At 36.8% G+C, this 23,971-nt stretch overlaps 2 protein-coding genes across 2 annotated transcripts in view; one reads left to right on the top strand and one right to left on the bottom strand.

Annotated features, from left to right (window-relative positions):
• The window catches only part of LOC104429363 (ABC transporter B family member 1), a 65,267-nt gene extending 54,380 nt beyond the window's left edge, over window positions 1–10,887 (top strand). Inside the window, exons 6-16 of the mRNA XM_039304986.1 lie at window positions 4,906–4,972; window positions 6,912–7,135; window positions 7,291–7,345; window positions 7,681–7,856; window positions 7,944–8,140; window positions 8,231–8,494; window positions 8,780–9,093; window positions 9,265–9,488; window positions 9,611–9,954; window positions 10,064–10,378; window positions 10,638–10,887. Coding sequence (XP_039160920.1) covers window positions 4,906–4,972; window positions 6,912–7,135; window positions 7,291–7,345; window positions 7,681–7,856; window positions 7,944–8,140; window positions 8,231–8,494; window positions 8,780–9,093; window positions 9,265–9,488; window positions 9,611–9,954; window positions 10,064–10,378; window positions 10,638–10,887 — 2,430 coding nt within the window. The remainder of the gene's footprint in view (window positions 1–4,905; window positions 4,973–6,911; window positions 7,136–7,290; window positions 7,346–7,680; window positions 7,857–7,943; window positions 8,141–8,230; window positions 8,495–8,779; window positions 9,094–9,264; window positions 9,489–9,610; window positions 9,955–10,063; window positions 10,379–10,637) is intronic.
• A 1,173-nt stretch (window positions 10,888–12,060) lies between these two features.
• LOC120289670 (LEAF RUST 10 DISEASE-RESISTANCE LOCUS RECEPTOR-LIKE PROTEIN KINASE-like 2.5) lies at window positions 12,061–16,055 on the bottom strand. Its single transcript, XM_039304985.1, has 4 exons — window positions 14,573–16,055; window positions 13,863–13,907; window positions 13,558–13,641; window positions 12,061–13,463 (listed from the first exon to the last, which is right to left on the bottom strand). The coding sequence occupies exons 1-4, from the start codon at window positions 15,297–15,299 to the stop codon at window positions 12,292–12,294; spliced, it is 2,028 nt and encodes a 675-aa protein (XP_039160919.1). The 5' UTR covers window positions 15,300–16,055; the 3' UTR covers window positions 12,061–12,291.
• Between the last annotated feature and the right edge of the window lie 7,916 nt (window positions 16,056–23,971).

The raw sequence follows: 23,971 nt of genomic DNA, 5'->3' as shown, positions 1-23,971 counted from the left end.
CCTATTTTCTGTGGTTGCAGATTCTAGTGTTATTCTTTTAGCCATTTATCTCTATAAGATATGCATATGTGTTTGAGAAATGTTTTGCGGGTCAAAGTTATCCAAATCTGCAGAAAGTTTTGTCACCATCAAAAAAGGGGAGATTGTTGGAGAAATCTTCTTGAAGTGTTTTGAAGTTGACAAAACGTTTCTATCGATCTAGTCTGAAGGTTTGCGTACTCGTTATTTAAAGTCTCGAAGACCTCCGGCAGCCGAGACTCAAGACTCAAAGTCTATCCTCATTGACAAGTCTCTAATCCGTTGAAGAAAGGTTATCCAGAATGGATGTTTCGTTAAGGATTTAACCTTATCATCCGGAGAAGATCTCGTGGCTGGAAAAGACGTAACAGAATTCTTTGATTGATCAAGATTGATTCGATGATTGAAGATTCGATGATTGTCTAAATATTATTGGAAGGTTCTACTTATGGAAACCAAGATCCTGATTGTATGGGCGAACAGGATTGATGGGCTATCAACACGTTCCTTTTATCGCTCGAACAATCTTCCTAATTGATTCCGTCCAACGGTAGATTGGAGGAATTCATTTGGTAAGTGCCAACAGGTATGATGGCATAAATGAGTATATAAGGAAGACGTTCTTAAGTTGTTCGAGGTGTGCGCAATAGAAGAATTCCAAAGTCTGAAGCTCCTTTTTGTTTAGACAATTCCTTTGAGCAAATACTTGTATACAAAAGAGAGTCTATATTTGTGAGAAACCTTGAGGAGGTGTGGTAGAACATCTACACTATGGAATCAAGGCAAAGCTGTGCTGTAACTTCTCTTTTGATCATAGTGAAATCCCCGCCGGTGGGGTGTCGGTGCGGAAGAGTGGACGTAGGCTTGGAATAAGCCGAACCACTATAAATCCCGTGTTCAATTTTCTCTTCCTTACTCTCTTTACCTTGATCGTATTTCATTTTGTTAATCAAGAGAGAATTTCCTTTCTACCGTTTCCCAAGAATCACTTCCGTATCTGGATAAATTATTTGCGCACCTATTCACCCCCCTCTAGGTGTTTATACTAGCTATCTCAAGTCCCCTTGTTAATTTACCCAAAAAATTAATTCTTTAGTCCCAGGTTTACTTTTGGTTTACTCTTGGTTTACTTTTGGTTTACTTTTGTCCACTTATTAATCAAAATAAATTCATCAAATAATAAAATAAAATAATTAATTAGGAAAATTAATAAATTCATCAAATAAAAAAATAACTAATTAAGGAGAGAAGTAATCAAAATAAAGAGAAAGCACAAGGCATTACTCTTCTTTACTTACAAGATGTCAAGAACTATTCTTGAAAGAAAACAAAACAATTTCATAATCCCAAGGCTCTACACTTAAGTAACTACTTACGCAAGCCCCACATAGCCGCTTGCTAATAGAAAAATTTTAAAAAGTTAATGATACATCATAAGTTGTTGATTCATCATAAGTTCCTCAAAATAGAAAAAATAAAAAATAAAAAATAAAAAGTTAACGCAAAGAAGATAATGATGATCCTTGAAACACCTATGGTCTATTTAGTTTAGTTTACTTAGAAGATTACATTGGTAGAACATTTGGCACGGGCATAGCCTCTCTTTAAATTTATCCAAAAATTAATTTTACTTTTGATCTACTTATTAATCAAAATAAATTCATCAAATAATAAAATAAAAGAAAATAATTAATTAGGAAGAGAACAACACTAGATTAAACAAATTAATCAAGAAACTACGAAACAAAACAAAATATGTAATTATGAGATTTCCATAATCCCCACCTCACCAACTCAAGCAAGCCCGCCCAAATTCATGATAAGTTCCTAAGAAAAAGAAAAAAAGTTAATGATCTTGAATAAGCTTGAAACAAGATGAAAAACTTATTTAAGATGAAATGGTCTAGTTTAGTTTGTTTTCCCCTCTTCTTTAATCAAAATAAATCTAGTGTTTACTAAAGTTAAATATGTTTACTTAGTTTACTTAGAAAAGCTTGACAAAATTGATTTTAAGTCCACTTATTAATCAAAATAAATTCTTCAAATAAAAAAATAAAATAATTAATTAGGAGAGAATAAAATAAATTCATCAAATAAAAAATAACTAATAACTAATTAGGGAGAGAAGTAATCAAAATAAAGAGAAAGTATGAAGGCTAGGCATTACTCTTCCTTACTAACAAAAAAACTTAGTTTAAAAGAAAACAAAATAATTATGGGAAAATCCCAATGCTCCAATGCTCTACACTTAAGTAACTAAGCCAAGCAAGCCCCTAACCGTCTGCTCGTGTGATTCATCATAAGTTCCTCAAAATAAAAAATAAAAAAAAAGTTAAAGATACATAAATAAGAAGATAATGATGATCGAGGATGAGGATGAAAACCCAAGGTGTATTTAGTTTAGTCTCATCTCTCGTCTCTTGTTTAATCAAAATAAATCTTACTTAGAAAAAGTTTGAGTTTTATTCAAATGACATCATGGGCATGTTTAGTCTCCTTAAATTTACCCAAAAAAATTAATTAGGAGAGAAGTAAAATAGATTTATCAAATAAAAAAAAATAACTAATAGACTATGCCAGGCATTACTCTTCTTTACTAAGAAAAACTTAGTAAGAAAAACTATGGATATAGTTGAATCAAAATGAATCCTGAAAGAAAACAAAATAATTATGGGATAATCCAATGCTCCAAACTTAAGTAACTTCACCAAGCAAGTCCACAAACATAATTCATCATAAGCTCCTCAAAACAAAAATAAGAAAGTTAATGATAAAGAAATTTTGAATAATGCAAAGAAAATAATGATGATCCTTGATGAAAAATCTATTTAGTTCAGTCTCTTAGTTTAGTTTAGTCTATTGTTTAATCAAAATAAATAAACGAACTTGAGTTTTATTCAAAGAAATGCCAATACTCTGGGCACGGCTCTACTTAGAACATTTGGGCATGTTTAGTCTCCTTAAATTTATCCAAAAAAATTAATTCAAAAAATTAATTAAAATGAATTCATCAAACAAAAAATAAAATAATTAATTAGGGAGAGAAATATAGAGAAATTATCTGAAATAAAACAAAAGATTTCGCCGTACTTGACCAACTCCAACCCCCAAGTGGGAGAAATAAGTGGATTAAGTTCCTACAAAAAAGAAGTTAATGATCTTTAATAATCCAAGATAATGATGATAGCTTGAAACAAAAACCTCTGGCCTTTTCTATTTAAGATGAAATGGTCAGTCTCTTAGTTTAGTTTGTTTTTCCTCTTGTTTAATCAAAATAATCAAAAACTTTAGTTTAAACATTGGGCACGGGCATGGCATGTTATGTTTAGTCTCCTTGTTAAATTTACCAAAAAATTAATTCAAAATAGTTTTTTACATTTTGTCCACTTATTAATCAAAATAAATTCATCAAATTAAAAAATAAAATAATTAATTAGGAGAGAAGTAATGAAAATAAAGAGAAACTATTCATTAATCTTCTTTAATAGCAAAAACTCTGTATAATAATGAAACAAAAGAAAATAATTATGGAAATCCAAATGCTCCAAACTTAAGTTACTTACCTTGAGAACCCCACGCAAGCCCCACAAGCATAATTCATCATAAGTTCCTCAAAATAAAAATAAAAAAGTTAATCATACATGCCAAGAAGATAATGATGATAATGAAAATATTTAGTTTAGTCTCTTAGTTTAGCTTAGTCTCTTGTTTAATCAAAATAAATTTGTATATTTAGAAAACTTGAGTTTTATTGAAAGTAAATCCCATTTGGGCATGGGCTCTACTTAGAACACGGGCATGGGGTGGGCATGTTTAGTCTCCTTAAATTTACCCAAAAAAATTAATTCAAAATCACTTATTAATCAAAATAAATTCATCGAATAAAAAATTAAAAAAATAAAAATAATTGATTAGGGAGAGAAGTATAATGGCGAAAATAAAGAGAGAATCAATTGAAACAAAACATTCCGTACCTTGACCAACTCCTTAACCAACTCCAAGCAAGCCCCAAGCGACCAAGCGACCAAAAATAAGTTGATTAAGTTCCAAAAAAAATATTAATTAATGATCTTCAAACATCTAAAATAGATTAAATGGGTTTGTTTTTCCCTTTTGTTTACTTAGCACGGCACGGGCATGGCATGTTATGTTTAGTCTCTTTGTTAAATTTACCCAAAAAATTAATTCAAAATAGTTTAATTTTGTCCACTTATTAATCAAAATAAATTCATCAAATTAAAAAATAAAAAATAAAAAAAACTAATTAGGAGAAGTAATCAAAGAGAAAGTATTTATTAATCTTCTTTACTAACAAAAACTCTGCATAATAATGAAACAAAAGAAAATAATTATGGGAAAAACCAAATGCTCCAAACTTAAACTTAAGTAACTTTGACCATAGCCAAGCAAGCCCCACAAGCATAATTTATCATAAGTTCCTCAAAATAAAAATAAAAAAGTTAATCATACATAAATAATTTTGAATAATGAAAGATGATAATTAAAAACTCCTAAACTAATTCATTTTCCGTGAAACGAATATTGAAAAATCTAAAAAACATTTTCTTGGAATTTATTTTCCGTGAAATGAACAAAACTTAATTTTCCTTAAATATTCTTAAGTTACTATCTTTTCAAAATAATTCACGATTGAATTTTTTTTTTCCTTTTGATCCGACTGTCCAATTATATATAAGATCAATTCCATAAGTTGTTGGACTAGACCATAGAATTCCCCATTAATTAATGAAGCTGGAAAGAGATTAATGGAGAAAATTTAACAAATTCTCACATTTGTAGGGACATGCTAAACATTCACAAAAATTCCGTGAGTTCTCTCCTTTCTCTCTTTGGCTGAAACATAATAATAATAATAATAATAATAATAATAATAATAATAATAATAATAATAATAATAATAATAATAATAATAATAATAATAATAATTGTGGTAGTTGAGTTAGAGATGAAGGAGAGAAGTCTGGATTCGTTTTCTTGTCTGTATATGCTATAAATTGGACTAAACAAGAGTTTTGATCACGAGCAAATCAAAAGAGTTGCTAGCTAGCTAGCCTAGCTAGCAAGGACAAAACATGGGCAATCAATTGACAGTAGGATGTATCCTACTGGGTAAATAGCGATTGGTAAAACTACATGGTAAATGTCAAAGTTCCCTAAATGAAGAGACCGACCCCCGACTTTCTGCAATGATTCGGTGAAAGGTTGCAGTCACTCTTGATGATGGACAGGCAAATATATCGAGTAAAAATATGTCATCTACTTCATTTTTTTCCCGCGGCCTAGGCGCTTCGTTCGACTATGTATTGATGGTTGCAAAGGCTCAGATGGGATTCGAGGAAGAAAAAATTTTGGTCGCTATCAAGCATATCCTCTCGAATCATCTGTTTCATGAAGTTAAATGCATATTGAGCGTATCGAGTAACAAACCGAATATCCGACATGCAAACTTCCCTTTCAAAATCGAGCGCGAATCATTTCAACCCTAGTACCAATGAGAGCTTCTTAGCTGATCTGAGAGCCTTGAAACTTCCATACTGACCATGCAGAAAAGCAAGGAATGTCTGTTGCATCCACGTTAAGAGAACAAGAGCCATTGTGATGATGCAATAGGTAGAGATATATCATCCCCAGGTAATTCGAAACCGGCATATGCGGCTCTATTCCTTTTTTTTTTTCCTTTTTATTGCCATCTCAGAGAAAACTAATATCAATTCTACAAGCTACTTCGTTGGCCAAGTCTTGGTCGTTTCATAATTCATATTTGTTTGCATTTTGCTGAAACAGAACTTTGAATGCGTCAAATCAGAGTATCCTAATCCACCATAGATGGAACAAGAGAAACTGCCGTCTAATGATGTCATTAGTTTAACTGCCGGACAGAGACGTTGTCCGATCACAATGTCTCCCAGAATCGAGTGGAGGAATATCGCATTCTTTTCGGGGATGAATGGACCGTAAGCTTGATCCCCGAGAACCCAACTATACTTAAAATCAACTCAACAATGGAATTCATTTTGGCGTACGGTTGCAACTATCACAGTGAGAGAACTGCTAAATATTTTCTCGCCGAAATAGAGAGAGAAGGGGATGAGAAAAGCTGAGGGAAATGGGTTTCCTACTCCTTAGATCACCAAGTTACGGGTTTGAGCAGAACAAATAATCACAGACCAGGATAGATATGAGATTAGATGAGGAATGAGTTACAGAAGTGACAAATTCTGAGCAAAACGAGTCCCTCTGCGGTAAATGTGAACAGCTTTAACAAGAGCTTAAACCCAAGATACTTCTAGGTTGGTGAATCCCCAAGTAACGGAAAAAACATGTCCGTCGTGCATCTAAGGATATCGCAACACAGACAGACTCTAGCTAGCTAGTTAGGCATCTTGTGAGATGTTTCCTAAATGGACATGCATGATGTTTTGAGGAAAATATACACCCCAAAGAATCTCCACGAGCAATGATGAACTTTCTGGCATTTGTTGATTAGGTATAGTTTTTTCTAAACCAGCACTTTTGGTGTATACGAAGTATTCTTAAACCAGAATGCGATTAATCTGGGGTAATAAAACTAAGAATTGTTTGCTCAGACAATGTCTGTCTCTGTATGTTTTGTCTGTGGCAGCAGGCTCATAAACATCAACGGAAATGCTGAGAAGGAAAAGACCCCCGCTATTATTTTTCCCGAAGCTCAAAGGATATGCTCCATATATTCCTCGCGAAGCATAGTATTCATAAATTATATATAATCTTCAAGAGACTGCGTCCTTTCTCAACACATCACTCAGTCCTCTCCGCATGTGAAAAAAGAAAAATGGCGCAGACGTCTACCCAGCCGGAACAGCCCATGCAGGTGGAGAGGAAGGAAACAGAAGTACTGGAGGACGTCAAGAAGAAGAGTGAACTGACAGGCTTGCCATTTTATAAGCTTTTGAAGTATGCAGACGCACTTGATTGGATTTTAATGGCTCTAGGGACGCTAGGATCTGTCGTCCATGGGATGGCTCAACCAGTTGGATATTTGTTGCTCGGCAAAGCACTCGATGCTTTCGGAAGTCATATCGACAACAAAGATGACACGGTTCATGCTCTGAAAAAGGTAGATAACTGCACTTCGCTTGAATTCCTAGCTTACTGTCAACTGGTGGCTATATTTATTCATAGCGCGCCCTGAGTACCAACTTAGTAATTATGGATGATTCACACAGTGTCAGTGGACCTTTTCATTCGTGTTTTTCTTCTTACCTCTTTCAGGTTGTTCCATACGTGTGGTACATGGCCTTTTCAACCTTCCCTGCTGGAATCCTAGGTTGGCTTCTTTTGGTTTACTAAGATGATGGAGATGCATATGTTTTTGCTAAGTCGCAGAACAGTTTTTTGTTGACATGCACGCTTGTTTCGCACCTAATTGCCGTTCGAAAGTCACTGTTTCCTAGGCTCCAGTAGAGATTGCTTATTTTTGTGTGCCACTCTCGAACATCGTATCGAGTTTTATGGGATTGGAAGTATCATATAATCATTTATCATATTGGACTGCTACCAATAAAGTTAGCAAGAAGGACTGGATTAACTACAGGAGAGAAAACTAATATTATAGAAAGTACGCAGTAACAAAGCATTCGCATGGCTTCCAATTTTTTGTAGAGATTGGATGCTGGATGTACGCGAGCGAAAGACAAACAGCACGGATCAGATTAGAATTCCTGAGATCGGTCCTCAGACAGGAGATTGGAGCTTTTGATACTGAATTGTCGAGTGGAAAAATCATTGCGGGAATAAGTACTCACATGAGCGTAATCCAGGATGCTATCGGAGAGAAGGTAGCAATCTTTCCCTCAAGTTGACTGCTCTTTAGATTTCCCCCACCAAAGTTTGCCGATCATGCTAACATAACTTTTTGCTAGCAGCTGGGGCATTTCCTTTCGTGCTTCGCCACATTCTTTTCTGGAGTCTTGATTGCCTTCATTTGCAGTTGGGAAGTTTCACTGGTCACCTTGTTTGTCGTTCCCTTTATTCTACTGATTGGAGCCACCTACACCAAGAAAATGAATGCCATCTCAGCTGCCAAAATGATTTACCTATCCGAAGCTACTACTGTTGTGGAACAGTTGAAAAAACTTCACCGTTTTTATTACTAAAAAATCTAAGAAAAAGGTAATCATCTGGAAACTCATGGGTTAATGTTTGACAACGTACAGACCATATCTCATATAAAAACGGTCTTTGCATTTGTCAGAGAGGATCGCGCAATCAAGTCATTCTCAGCCTGCATGGACAAGCAGTCTGTCATCAGCAGAGGAGAGGCACTGATTAAGGGAGTTGGAACAGGAATGTTTCAAGCAGTGACCAACTCCTCGTGGGCACTAATCATATGGATCGGAGCAATCGTGGTCACTGCCGGAAGATCTAGTGGAGGGAACGTCATAGCAGCGGTCATGAGCATCCTCTTTGGAGCTATGTAAGAAAAGTTTACCTTTCTTGTAAGAGTTTTTGGATGAGATTGTTTTGTCTTGCAGCAACTAGATAAGCAATCCAATGATGATCATCAAGCTAGTTAATCTGCACATAACATGAGAAATAACATCGTCCTACTTGGGTTCTCTAAAGTTTTGTGTGAATGCGTGTGTGATGCATTTCATTTTGAGCCTCTTAAGAAGATATCAGATGCCTTTAAGAATCTTCATATAATGAAGTGAAGAAGATATAACCTTAATTATGGACCGTGACTTCTTTTGCGTTCCAGCTCAATCACTTATGCTGCCCCAGACATGCAAGTATTTAACCAAGCAAAAGCAGCAGGAAATGAAGTTTTCAAGGTGATCCGGAGACAACCAACTATTAGCAACGCTTCAGGGGGGATCGTATTGAAGGAAATCGAGGGAAACATTGACATAAGGAACATTCACTTTTCTTACCCATCCCGAGAAGATAAGGTGATTCTTCAAGGTTTTACGCTGTCAATTCCAGCAGGAAAGACGGTGGCGTTAGTTGGTAGCAATGGGTGTGGGAAAAGCACAGTCATATCCCTAGTTGCAAGATTCTACGATCCATCGAAAGGTCTAAAACCTTTATCCTCCATGCTCTTGAGCTGAAATTTGTTATCCTCTCCTTAGTATTCCCACGGTTTCATGCTTCTATTGCTCATACATTTTTTGCGCAAAAAGATTGCTGATGATTGAATAATATTGCATAGGTTGCTGATGATTGGGTAATATTGCATGTTTTCAGGGGTCATTCTCATAGATAACCATAACATCAAGGGTCTTGATTTGAAGTGCCTCCGCCAAAATATTGGAGCAGTTTCCCAAGAACCATCACTGTTTGCTGGCACTATCAAGGACAACCTTAAAGTAGGAAATTTGGATGCAGATGACCAACAAATAGAGAATGCAGCAATGATGGCAAATGCACATAATTTCATTTCACAGCTTCCAGATAAGTACTCGACTGAGGTAATATGCAATCTCCTAGCAACAGATGTAAATAAACGATGTCTCTTCTGAAAGTTCGCAAGCTCTCATTAGACAAAAACAAGGATCCTAAGTTAAATTTTGGCGCCATGATGATGGACTAGGTGGGGCAGAGGGGCTTCCAGCTGTCAGGGGGACAAAAACAAAGAATTGCAATAGCCAGAGCTGTTCTCAAGAATCCTCCAATACTTCTGCTGGATGAGGCTACAAGTGCTCTTGATTCGCAATCTGAGAAGCTGGTTCAAAAGGCATTGGAGAAGGCCATGCAGGGAAGAACGGTGATCTTGATTGCACACAGATTGTCAACCATCGTTAATGCAGATGAAATTGCAGTCGTAGAGAATGGACAGGTTAAGGAGACAGGAACGCACAGCACCCTATTGGATACCAGCAAATTTTACAACAGCTTATTCAACATGCAGAACATCAGAGTTGTTCGTGATAAAAGGTTGGCTGCCTCATAATAATTATTTCCTACAGTATGCATATGACAATTATTTCGGTTAAAAAAGAAAAGGAGAGGTCCTCATTGGCCCATGTTTTTGATTGAATGACAGAATTGATATACCTTCACAGGATTCAGAAATTGACCAACCCCATGGCTCACCTCAAAGCAGAGGTTTAAGTGAAAAACGTGCAGAGATAGAAGAAAGCCTCAGGGAAGACCCTGAGCAAGAGGAGCATGAGAAAAGATTAGAAGCAGTCCACTTCTTTAGAATCTGGTTTGGGTTGAGGAGGACGGAACTTGTCAAGATAGCCATCGGCTCCATTGCAGCCGGTTTCTCTGGAATCTCAAAGCCTGTTTTTGGGTTCTTCATCATAACAATAGGTGTAGCATATTACCATAAACATGCAAAGCGGGAAGTTGGATGGTACTCGATCGCATTCTCCCTAATAGGGTTGCTATAATTAGTCTCTCACATCTTGCAGCATGACTACTTTGGTGTGGTCGGTGAGAAGGCCATGACAAACCTTAGAAAAGCTCTCTTTTCAGGTAGCTGTCACTCCTTTTCCCTAGCAGAGTCCTCTACAGTTTAATGCAGAATCTACTAGCTCTGAATTTGAGATTCTGCCCATGGTGTGAATCATTTATAGAGTACAATTTGCATTGATTGTTCTAAAATCTTGCAGGTTCTCACCGCCGCCGCCGCCGCCGCCGGCCTCCCCGGGGACCCAGGTGGCGGCGTGCTGGTTCGCGGGGTGCTTCCGCGGCTCCACTGGCGTCCCCTCCGATTCACCTCCGCCGCCCATCGCCTTCTTCGCCGTCGTCTTCGTCTTCGATCGGGACTGCGATTCGAGGAACTTATCGCACGAGAAAAGAGAGTGGAGATGGGAATCTAGAAAACGGCAGAAAAATCTAGATCGCGGGAGAGAACGGTAAAACAGAGTCAGAATCAGAATTAGGGTGTGGCGATTTTTTCTTTTTCTTTTTTTGGTTGCTTAATTTTTGAATTGACGGTTGAGTGCGTTCGAGCGTTTGAATCTAGAACGGACCTCCCTCGCTAAAGCAAAGAAACTTCTGGAAGGAAGCAAGGAGCGCGAGACGAGTTTTTTGCATCCAAGGACGCGACCTTTTTATTATTTCGGATTTGGTCCCCTGGACATTTTGTCATTTCGCCCTGTATCCCGAATTAAGGGACCTTTTACCGGAAAGTGTTGTTCGGATTTTCGGGTGGCCCAAAAACAGAAATATTGTATTCCAGCCAAGAAAAAAAAAAGCAGTGAAATTGTAAATGATGCAAACGCACCGTTCGATTCTTTTTTCCTCACTTCTTAATCAGAAAAATGCAAATGAAGCTATATGATTATTGGTCCAATACTCACCTGAAATCCGTATGATTATTGGGCTTGGAGTCAATGAGCACTTTTTTTTTTTTGGCCGAAAGGAAAGTCACCAAGCACGTTGACCGGCTAAAAAATAGTCAATCTTAATAATGGCGAAATTAAATTCACAAAAAATTTGTAAAATTTTGTATCCACTCTTGAAGTCTAATTTTGTTTGCCCTAGCCTGTTTCGAGTTCATTCAATTTGATATGAAAAGCGATGTACTGCTTAAAAGTGATAGCAGGAAGGGTTTGGGATGATTAACACGGTCTTGAAAACTGAACATGATAATACTCACACCATTGTAATAAAGATAACATATATCTCCCCCTCCAATAAAATTTCCTCCTCACGTAATAGTCTTGGACAATGAACCCTAAAAGGAAAACTAATATTATTTTTTATTGTCACATTTACCACTAAGATAACTTTAGCAACCTAGTAAATGAAATTAGAATTTAATTAATTTCATGTATTATTGTTATTCAGGGAGAGATAATCTTTTGATATCTCCTGCTATCACGCACTCCCCCACCATTAAATTGAAGTTGTTTATTATCCCTTTTCATCCATTATTTTCAACATTATTCATAGTGACAATTGGTATGCAATGAGGCAATAAATACATAGCGATCACTAAAGTGTCGTCAAGCCACGCATAAAGCAGGTTGTGTGCTAGCTAGACTTTTAAGCAAAGACTTTGAAACCCAAACTTGCTCCTCACAGCACTATGCTGAAAGTAGTCACTAGATTTATTATTGGATCCAAGAGTCCAAACTATTACCAATGACATCTTTAATATGATAATGCTAAAAGATGGCGTAATTAAGATCATAAATATAGTCATAAACATCTATGATATAATGATGGCCAAGAAAGGGGAGCTACACATGAAACATCATCACTACCATGCTTCAATTCGCCACATATGTGAACAGATCAAACGGTTTTGATATGTGTCTATGCTTGCGTAATGCTAATACTAGTACACTCAAGACCAGAATCTTCATAAGTTATTGCACTAGTTGATGTAGTGGATATGGTATTATTGCCTTCATCAGTCCAAGTTCCATCATCCCTTCTTGACATTTCTGTTGCATAAAAGAGTGGCTTGGGAGGTATTTGTAGATCATCTACTTCTCCTTCGAGCATTTTCAAGACTTTCTGCATCGAAGGGCGATCATCAGGATTCCATTGTATGCACCAAAGAGCAACTATTATCATCTTCTTTATTATTTTCCTCTCGTCCTCACTAACTTCCACTGGAATTTCCAATTCTTTATCGATTTGGTCATGAACCCATAAAGGAAAGTAAGTGTGACTCGAACACCCTGTAACCTTGTCCCCGTTCTTCCTTCTAGTGGCCATTTCCATCAACAATTTTCCGAAACTATAGACATCGGCTTTGTAAGAGACGCCTCCAAGGTTCTTGAAGACGAGCTCCGGAGCCATGTACCCTAAGGTTCCTCTCGCGGCAGTCAAAGACACAGTGTTGTAATCCGTAGGATACAATCTTGCGAGCCCAAAGTCGGAAACTTTTGGGGTGAAATCCTCGTCTAGAAGAATGTTATGAGGCTTAATATCAAAGTGTAAAATTTGGATATCGCATCCTCGATGAAGATATTCAATCCCTCTAGCCACTCCGAGAGCAATCTCATACACTTCCTTGCATTCAAGAGAAATCCCTTGTTCTCGTGAGAAAATGTGCTTATCCAGAGATCCATTATGCATGAAATCGTAGACAAGACCTTGTTTAGAGCCCTCAAAGCAATAACCAATGAGTCCAACAACATTAACATGATGAATTCTACCAATGGTAGCTACTTCACTGATGAAGTCCTGCCCATTTGTTTTTCCCTTCTTTAGAATCTTGACCGCCACCTCACGGCCGCTCCGGAGTCTTCCTTTGAACACGGACCCGTACCCTCCCTCACCTAGTTTATCCTTAAGGCCACTCGTGATTTTCTTGATGTCCGAGTAAGAATACCTTATTGGCAAGAAATTATTGTTAGATTGCAAAAATTCTTCAACATTTTGATCCATTGCTAAGTGTCTTCTCTTCCATTTGCGTATTAGCAACGTCATCACGCATGGGGCTCCCAAGATGAATTTCACAACCATGCATTGAAGCACTGTATTTTTTATAGCCAATTTGTGAATGTGTTAAATGTTTGCATTTATAAATTCAAAGTCAATTTCACAATGAGAAGACTATAATAATGTTACCGATGCCCAAGAGAGAGAACATCACCACATCAAGGTAGTAGATCCCTGTTCTCCATCGGAGATTGTGTTTGTAACGAATGAAACCTGAAGAACATTTAAAAGACACTTATTTAGACCATAACCAAGCAGTGTGGATATCGGATTCAATCCAGTAAGATTTGTGGGCAAAATTTGGACTAAATAGATAAACAATTGAATAGATAATGTATTTATTTTTATATGAATAACAAATTTGTGCGTTCGTTGAATGTTTGTATTTAGGAACACTAGCTTAATTTCACAATGAAGATTGTATTGATGTTTACCGATGATATAGAGCGAGATCTGTTTAATATACCAGACAATAATATCTGCAAAAGAGAGAGAATATGTAACAAGTGAAATCTTAAGAAAATAAAAGACACTTATTTAGATCATAATCAAACAATGATATTTGAGTATATCAAGTTCAATCCACTAAGATTTACTGGCGAAATTCTAATTATTTAAATTAATAAAAGAATAAAAATGTGTTCATCGTTGTACTTATAAAATACCACAACAACATCGAACTAGCTCCATTTCACATGTCTTTGACCAAATATATCCTAACAATATTTTGGGATAAGTACATTAAAAAGTACCATAACTTTCATACGACGCTTACTTGAGTGTCATAACATTTTTTTTATTCACTTGATTGTCACAAATTTGAATTCAATCACTTAAAAGTCATTAGTGATTTGTCTCGTCAGAAAATCCAACATGAATGCCGATCATCCTATCTGACATTGACATCGTTGATTTGGACAATTAAAATAAAAAGAATCCACGTCGAAATGAAAAATTAATAAAAAATTTAGTAGGACGATTTGTCAAAAACAACATTTAAATGATCGATTTTACTTCAATGTGGCATTTAAATAAATAAATAAATAAAAGAAAAAAATGTGATAACACTTAAATGAGAATCATATAAAAGTTACGACACCTTGTCGTTCTTTATAAGAAATTGAACAATCTCAAAAGTCCTTACCTATCTTGGTGTGCTCAGGAATACCCCATTCAGAAGGATAAAACATTGAAGGGTCAGGAGGATAATCCCATGCAAGCTCGAATCCATAAACCATATGTTCGTGAATTTGCGCATAGGAACGAAGATTAGGTGCATCAACCCATTGTGATAGCATTACCATAAACTCTATAGTGCATGTGGTTTCTATAGATAAGACATTTGCATTGACCAAGGCATACACTCGCCTGCTCGCACCAGAGAAATTAAGTAATGGAAGCCCATCAAGGCATGATGAAGCATCAATGTAAAATGGAAAATCCACGGCCTTCACACAACTCACGATCGAAACAGCATGGGATGTATAATAATAATAATAATAATGATAATGATAATAATACACGGGCGGTTCATTAAGGCCCCATAAAGACTGGAGAGGAAGGGATGAGCAATCGCCCTTTTGCAGCTTGACATCGGCGACCGTTATCATTCGGTTGGTGTAGTCGATGTCGTGTACAAAGTACTTGCTCGAGTTAAAATCCAGAATGGTGCGGTTATCTATGCAGGCTAGCTCAAAATCACTGTGGCCGCAAAATTTCGGGTCTCCCATCAATCGAAACGGGTAACTTATGTTTGCGACCTCACCGCAAGAGGTTGTGCAGGGATTATTTTCGATGGCAATGCTAAAAGACCGATGTAGAAGGAAGAGGAGGAGGAGGAGGAGAAGAAGAAGGGGTTGATATTGGTGCATGGCTTATGCAGCAGCGGAGAGCAAGAATTGGTTAAGCAGATCTAGTGTTTAGGGTCGATATGTAAAGGAGAGATAGACAAAGACGAGAGGAATACCATGAGTTGCTCCCTCCTTAAAACGATGAAGAGAGCAGGAAATATCTCCGATGACTCCTCTTTGAGTGTGGAGGAAGCGAGTGACTTACACGGAAAGGAGTGGGAATGGAGAGGAAGAATCGGGCCATCCATTAAGGCCGCATAAAGACTGGAGAGGAAGGGATGAGCAATTGCCCTTCTGTAGCTTGACATCAGCGATCCTAATCGTTCGGTTGGTGTAGTCGATGTTGTGTACAAAGTACTTGCTCGAGTTAAAATCCAGAATGGTGCGGTTATCTATGCAAGCTAGCTCAAAATCACTGTGGCCGCAAAATTTCAGGTCTCCCATCAATCGAAACGGGTAACTTATGTTTGCGACCTCACCGCAAGAGGTTGTGCAGGGATTATTTTCTATGGCAATGCTAAAAGACCAATGTAGAAGGAAGAGGAGGAGGAGGAGAAGAAGAAGGGGTTGATATTGGTGCATGGCTTATGCAGCAGCGGAGAGCAAGAATTGGTTAAGCAGATCTAGTGTTTAGTGTCGATATGTAAAGGAGAGATAGACAAAGACGAGAGGAATACCATGAGTTGCTCCCTCCTTAAAACGATGAAGAGAGCAGGAAATATCTCCGACGACTCCTCTTTGAGTGTGGAGGAAGCGAGTGACTTACGCGGTATAGCGACAAACAAATGGACGCGTCAGACACGGAAAGCAGTGGGAATGGTCGCCAAAAAGAAAGTTCAATGACGCGTGAAGTCTGTTTTTAACTTTTTTGTCATAAAGTTTAATGACGCGTGGAGTCCTTTTTTACGCGTGAAGTCGTTTATTACTTTTTTGTCAGAAAATGACACGTATAGACGTTCTCATAATCTTTAGCAGATTTTAGCACACGATCAACCTGACTTGCTTTTGTAACTGAAGACTCGTGTGATGCGTTTGATTTAAACATATTTTTTTTTTCTTTTTTTTATCTTCAAGGTGTTAAAAAAAATCTTTTTAAAATAATGATTTTGTCCTTGTCTATTCTTCTTTACTACAAACCTCAACTTTTCTAATTTTGCAATTGCATTTTCGGATGTAACTTAATTCTCGCCTTTTCATTCGTACCATACAATATCATGTGTGTTGCATGTTTTCTGGAGAAGAAATGCTTATATAATTGTTCTTAATTTATTGTGATATTAATAGCTTATTTTGGATCACAAAAAATGAATAATAAATTATTATAAATTATTATGGAGTCTAATCATTTAAGAATTTGTAACTCACAATATACTGTTACTCTCGTAGTGGCAAAAACATTGTTATGTTAGCAAAGCTCTTTTCTTGAAGATATGCAAAAATAAAATGTGATTAATTGATAATTGAAGGATTTGTTATTCAACTGTGAGTGTTACTAAAGAAATGAACCCACTGGTGGGTGGCTGCGTTGGCAGAGGAGGCTGACTAGACTTTACGCAGAGGTCGAAAGGTCAAATCTTTGCATTGCCATACAAGTCTTAAGTGGGGGGCCATCGTGGTGGAATCATGTCCTAACCTCCCTTCAGGTATAGTTGGTGGTCTCCGTTAGACCGGTCAGGCCAGCGGTGGCTGTGAGCACCCATAAGGTGTGCCAAGCCAAATCCTGGATATAAAGAAAAATGATATATATTTAATTTAGAAGAGGATGATGAAAAAGAAGGAGACTAATATTTTTTTTATGCTAATCATGCATAACACAACAATCTTTTATGGGCTATGTCTTTTGTGTGATCATTTGAAATTTCTCGACATGAAATAAGGAATACTCTTAGGGAAACACATAATAATAATAATAATAACAACAACAAAGAAACTATAAAGAAAAGATCATTAAAAATTTGAGAAGTTTGAATTTTAGACATGACTTCTCAAAATTGAAAGGGATAATTTGGAAATATGAAAAGAGGAGAAACACCTCCCACTTTATAATAGTAGTGCATTTTGTTGTGTTTGCATCAATTTTTCTCAACTTCGATCCCATTGTATATTTTATAACCCACTTTATTCAAATAACAAATATGCAAAAACTATTCCATGTTTTCATCTATTGCCAAATGTCTCCGTCTCCATTACTTCAAAAACTATTCTTGAAGTAATATCGAGAGAAGGAAAAATCTCCGACTACAGATTCAATTGTGTGGAGGCGAGCGACTGTGGCCTAGCGACCACAAAATATGGGACGTACAAGGAAAGCAAAAGTGTGGGGATGGTCGGCTGAAAAGTCAAAAGCCGGTCAATGCACGGCACAAGCACAAGGGGCCAATTTGTGCACCGCGACAAATCTAAACTACAATCAACGTCGAACTGGCCCAGCCCGGCCCAATTCGATGTGGCAAGCTCAGAGTGAACCTAGCCTAGTGGTTAGTGGTTAATTGGGAAGACAACAAGTAAAATGCCAAATGCATGAAGAATATTTATTGAATCTTGTGAACTGAATGATGCATACAGTCGACATTTGGATAATCTTCTGCAGATTTTAGGCACCATCTACTTGACTTTTACTTATGGCCAAAGACTCGCGCAATGCATTTAATTTGAAATAAAAAAAAAATTTCATCTTGAAGATGTTAAAAGAAAATTTTAGTAGAATAGTAATTTTTCCCATGACTATTGTTTTTTAATTATGAATTCCAGCTTTTCTAATTTTGAATTCTTTTTTAGATGTAACGTGACATATGCCATTCCATTTGTCCTAGTACATTTTAGGCGCGTTGCCCATGTAAAGATTCCATATCGTCTTGAAAATGTAACAAATCAAATGACATGCCACCCTTATCTTGCAATTTAGTTGCTAGTGAGTTTATTGGTGGTGGAGAGTTCTCCAAATCCTAGAAGGTCAAAGTCAAAGTCTTCTTGAAGCGATAGGTCTTGTGGGGTTAATGGGACGTGGGAAATTCCTAGTGCCATAGAATTTCCACGGAAAAGTCTTCATGAAACTTCCTTCTGTGCACGATGTCTTCTCCTTGGACAACACCCGCACGCCACAGCAATAACAACTCTACTTGACTACTAACGAATTTGACTTCAGAAAAAAAGATGTCAGCAATGTTACTCCTTTAAATGAGAGTAACGGTGGGCCTTCATGATAGATTTCACCCTTTAAATTTAAATAAATAAATATATAAATCAGATGAATTCTTTTCTAATTTTGAATTCTTTTTTAGATATAACATGACATATGCTGTTTCATTTGTCTTGGTACATTTTAGGCACGTTGCCCATGTAAAGATTCCATATCGTCTTGAAAATGTAACAAATCAAATGCCATGCCACCCTCACCTTGCAATTTAGTTGCTAGTGAGTTTATTGGTGGTGGAAAGTTCTCCAACTCCTAGAAGGTCAAAGTCAAAGTCTTCTTGAAGTGACAGGTCTTGTGGGGCTAATGGGGCGTGGAAAATTTCTAGTTCCATAGAATTTCCACGGAAAAGCCTTCATGAAACTTCTGCGCACGATGTCTTCTCCTTGGAAACCACCCGCACGTCACGGCACTAACAACTCTGCACTAACAACTCTACTTGACTACTGACGAATTTGACTTTAGATAATAAGAAGATCATAGCAACGTTACTCCTTTAAATGAGAGTAACAGTGGGGCCTTCATGATAGCTTTCACCCTTTAAATTTAAATAAATAAATATATAAATCAGATGAAAAAAGAAAGAAATAGAAAATTAAGATACCAAGTTATAAGGTTTAGGACTAAATTTGCATTAGTTTAAAATGTTTGAATTAAATAAACATAAATATAATAGATTTATGACTCTTTCGACACTTTTTCCTCAATGATCCTAATCGTGAAGTTGGTGTAGTTGATGCACCACACAAAGTATTTGCTCAGGTACAAATCCAAAATGGTGTGGTTATTTATGCAGGCCAACTCATAGTTATAGTCATCGCAACCTTTCGAGTTGCCTTTCAATTGAAACATGCAGCATATGTTGACTTCGCTGCAAGAGGTGGTGCACCAATTATTCTCGATGATGATGCTAAAAGATCAATGAAGAAGAAGAAGAAGAACAAGGAGTTGATCTTTATGCATTGGTTATGCAATCGCAGGAAGCACGAATCAATCGAGCAAGTCTTGAGTGTTTACTGTTGAGATGTAGAAGAAAGAAAGATTAGAGATGAGAGGAATAATTTTAGTTACTCTGTAAAATCTCCGACGACAGACTAATTGTGGGAAGGGAATGATTTGGGGTGTTGCGACCACAAAATAAGACGTATTTGACAAGCAAAAGTTTGGGAATGGTTGGCTGAAAAGTCAAAGCCGGTCGCCGTACCGGACGAGCACTCAAGGGAGACTCCACACGCAGCACGAATCTGAAATTCAATTGACTATGGCCCAGCCCGGGCCACTCGGCACAGCCGTGCAGCGAACGCAGACCAAAACTTGGTGTGGCCCGGCTTAGTGGCTATGGATTGGGGTGAGGGGTGTAGACGAGAAAATATTCGACTCTTGAGACAAGACCGAAATGTCCACGTGAGTTTATTTTCTTATTATTAGAAATTCTCTCGGATTAGTTTGAAAATATTTTGCTTTTTCATCATGTAGATGTTAAAAAATCTTAGTAAAATAATAATTTTCCCATGATTATTCTATCTACAACAAAACCTCCACTTTTCAAATTTTAAAATTGTATTTTGGATGTGACATGATGTATCTCTACTCTCATGTACGAGTACAATGTCATATACGTTGCACACTTGGAGATCAAACCTTTTCTTGAAGATGTTTATAAATCAAATGTGATATAAGTATGATTTAAGGATTATTTACTCATCTTTAGTGTTATTAAATAAATGATATATATATATATATATATATCGATAAATCTTTTTTTCCTATTGTTAGTGGCATACCTCCATAATTGTAACATTTTGTTCATAGCTTATTAACTTAACGGTCTTATCAATAAGTAATGGGTTAATACCCTGAAAAACCCCAAACTGGTATACTTGTGACAAATTTACCCCAAACTATTTTTTTGACCGCCAAAAATCCTAAACTGGTATACATTTGACAAATTTACCCCAAACCGGTACACTTGTGACAAATTTACCTTATGTTAGTTTTTATTAAATTTTATTCTCAAATTATTAAGTTAAATGATACGTGACAGTTGACCAGTTTACCAATTTAGGATTTTATGCTTCGTTTGTCACAGTTTATAATTTTTGTGATTTTTTTGTGGTATTAATCCAATTTAGCAAATGGTATATTTGTTACAAATTTACCATTTTGGGGTTTTTTTTTGCAGTCGAATAAATTAGTTTGGGGTAAATTTGTCATAAATGTACCAATTTAGGGTTTTTTATAGTTAGTTGGGGTAAATTTGTCACAGGTATACCGGTTTGGGGTTTTTCATGGTCAAAAAAATAGTTTGGGGTAAATTTGTCACAAGTGTACCAGTTTGGGGTTTTTCAGGGTATTAACCCATAAGTAATTATGCTCCTTTGTTGTAATTTTCCTTAACCAACGATAAAATAAACAAGGGAGAAAAAATAAAGTTGGCAATCTTATAGTCATTAGTTTTCCTTAAATATTCGTAATTTAATATCTTTCCAAATAATCCATAGTTGATTTTTTTTTTTCCCTTTTGATCCAACAGTCCCGATTACATACAAGATTGATTCCCTAAGTTGTTGGACTACACCATAGAATTTCCCATTAATTATTGAACCGATTTAATTCTAATAAAATTCAAGATTTCTCCCTGGGAATAAAATGAAACAAAATTTAACAATAGAGCTGGGAAAAGATTAATGGAGAAAATTGAACAAAATTTAACTTTTGTCGGTACATGCTAACGGCCGCCGGTGGATCTTCTTGATTGCAAGAACTCTTGAATGTATTCGTCCATCGCTAATTGTCTCCTTCTCCATTTGCGTCTTAATAGTATCACCACACATGGGGCTCCTCAGACGAATTTAATTAAGCTTATTGCACCTGTACTCTTTGGTAAACATACGAAATGATAAGGCTGAATGTTATCATTTAGCGAAATTGATTGATCTCATAATGAGAAGATTGAAGTATGCGACCGATGGCAATTTCAAGTGACAAGCTGCGAGATGGAACACGGTCCAAAATAACTAACTAATCTGAAAAGAGGAACTTCCATCATTCTCAGGTGCACATTTACCACTAAATAACCTTAGCAACCTAGTAAAAAGATAAGAAATTTATTGATCTCTTCTATTAAGTGAGAGATCGTCTTTTGATGTCACTTAGTACTCCCTACTTTGAATTTTAACTAATTCTCGGTAAAATAAAAAGTCGATCAAATCTCCACTATCTGTGCAAATACTTCGAAACCCAAACTCGCACCCGATATATCACACTAAAAGTCGTCCCTAGCTTTTGAAATTGAGAAAGTCCAAATTATAATTAATAAAAACTTTAATATGAAAATACCAAAGACGACACAGTCGTAATTGAGATTTATAAGCATATTCATAAACACAAACAATTTGATGATGGCCATGAAGGGAGATGCACAAAGGAACATCATCAATGCGATCAACTTCCATCTATCACGGTTGTCGCTGGATCGATTGGTTTTGACACGTATCTATACTTGTGGAACACTACTACTAGTATACTCAAGAGAATCTTCATAAGTTATTGCGATAGTTGATGAAGTAGACATAGTATTATTGCCTTGGTCAATCCAAGTTCCCTCCTCCCTTGTTGACATACCTCTGGTGGATAGAAGAGTGGCTTGGGAGATATTTGTAGATCATGTACATCTCCTTCCAACATTTCCAAGACTTTGCACATCGAAGGGCATTCGCTTGGAATCCACTGTATACACCATAAAGTAACTATTATCATCTTCTTTACTATTCTCCTATCCTTGTCGCTAATATATTCCACTGGAATATCCAATCCTTTACTAAGTTGGTCATGAACCCATAAAAGAAAGTAAGTGTACTCGAACACCCCGTAACCTTGTCCTCATTCTTCCTTCTAGTGGTCATTTCCATCAACTATTTGCCGAAACTATAGACATCGGCTTTGTAAGAGACACCCCCAAGATTCTTGTAAACCAACTCTGGAGCCATATATCCCAAGATTCCTCTTGCAGCAATTAGAGACACGATATTGTACTCCGTGGGATACAATCTCGCGAGCCCAAAATCGGAAACTTTTGGGGGTGAAATCCTTGTCAAGAAGAATGTTGTGAGGTTCAATATCAAAGTGTAAAATTTGCACGTCGCTCCCTCGATGAAGATACTCAATCCCTCTAGCTATTCCCAAAGCAATCTTGTACAATTTCTTGCAATCAAGAGACATCCCTTGTCATCGTGAAAAAATGTACTTATCTAAAGACCCATTGTGCGTGAAATCATAGACAAGAGCTTGTTTTGAGCCATCGAAGCAAAAACCAACGAGTTCAACCACGTTAACATGATGAATTCTTCCAATTGTAGCCACTTCACTTATGAAGTCCTGCTCGTCCGATTCCCCCTTCTTTAGAATCTTCACTGCCACCTCACGGCCACTCCGGAGTCTTCATTGAACACAGAACCATACCCTCTTTTGCCTAGTTTGTCCTTAAGACCACCTGTGATTTTCTTGATTTCCGAGTAAGAGTATCTTATCAGCAATAAGTTATTGTTAGATTGCAAAAAAATTTCAACATTTTGATCCATTGCTAAGTGTCTTCTCCTCCATATGTATAGGAGCAAGATTATCACCCATGGGGCTCCCAAGACGAATGTCAGAACCACGAATGGCACTGTACATTGGGATAAATGCAAGAACATTGTGAATGTGTTAAATGTTTGCGTTAAATAACTTTAAATCAATTTCACAATGAGAAGATTATAGTAATGTTACCGATGCCATGTTGCCAGGGCATTTGAATTACCTAGACGATAAACAAGCGATAACCTGCAAGAGATGTAGAGGTTGAATACATGACAAATAGAGGCTGAAGGAATTTAAGGGACACTTATTTGGATCATCATCAAGCAATTAGTATATCGGTTCAGCCCACTAAGAATTGTTGGCAGAATTCGAATTAAATAATTAATTATCTATTATTATTATAGGTACAAAATACCACAACAGCATTTACCTAACTACTTTATCTTAATGGGCCTTTTCAAATCACATGGGCTGTGCAAAGATATGCAGGTAGCGAGCTCAATTTTCACAGATTTTGAACATATATATCTCGAAATTCTTCTTCTTCTTTTTGTTTTTTTGTTTTTTAAGAAACAGAGCAAACTCAAAGGCCCTTACTTTTCTTGTCTGTGCAGTGAATTTTGTACGTGTCGCTGATGTTGCACCAATTACAATTCCGTGCACAGGCAATTGGAAGCCATGAAAGCTCAAACCATAAACCATAAGTTCATGAATCTGCGCATAAGAGCGAACATTGTTGCCATCAACCCACCAAGGTATCATTGCCATATGCTATATAGTGCATGTAGCTTCCACGTACGAGACATTCACATCGACCATGGCGTACACTCGCCTTCTCATACTAGAGGAATCCGAAAACTTGACTTCATTGAGGCATGATGAAGAGTCAATGTAAAACTGAGAATTGACGGCCTCCATGCAG

Source organism: Eucalyptus grandis, chromosome 11 (genome assembly GCF_016545825.1).
Source record: "Eucalyptus grandis isolate ANBG69807.140 chromosome 11, ASM1654582v1, whole genome shotgun sequence".
Lineage (NCBI taxonomy): Eukaryota > Viridiplantae > Streptophyta > Magnoliopsida > Myrtales > Myrtaceae > Eucalyptus > Eucalyptus grandis.
Note: the sequence above shows the minus strand (reverse complement) of the source record. Positions and strands in the feature narration are given on the sequence as shown.

Excerpts from the sequence above, each read along its gene's own strand:
- LOC120289670 (XM_039304985.1), bottom strand. The coding sequence starts at position 15,299 with ATGCACCAATATCAACCCCTTCTTCTTCTCCTCCTCCTCCTCCTCTTC. Across the intron at positions 13,908-14,572 it reads TCCTGAGCACACCAAGATAG|ATATTATTGTCTGGTATATT; the intron begins GTAAGGACTTTT and ends TCTCTTTTGCAG. Across the intron at positions 13,464-13,557 it reads GTTCTCTCTCTTGGGCATCG|TGCTTCAATGCATGGTTGTG; the intron begins GTAACATTATTA and ends TAAAAAATACAG.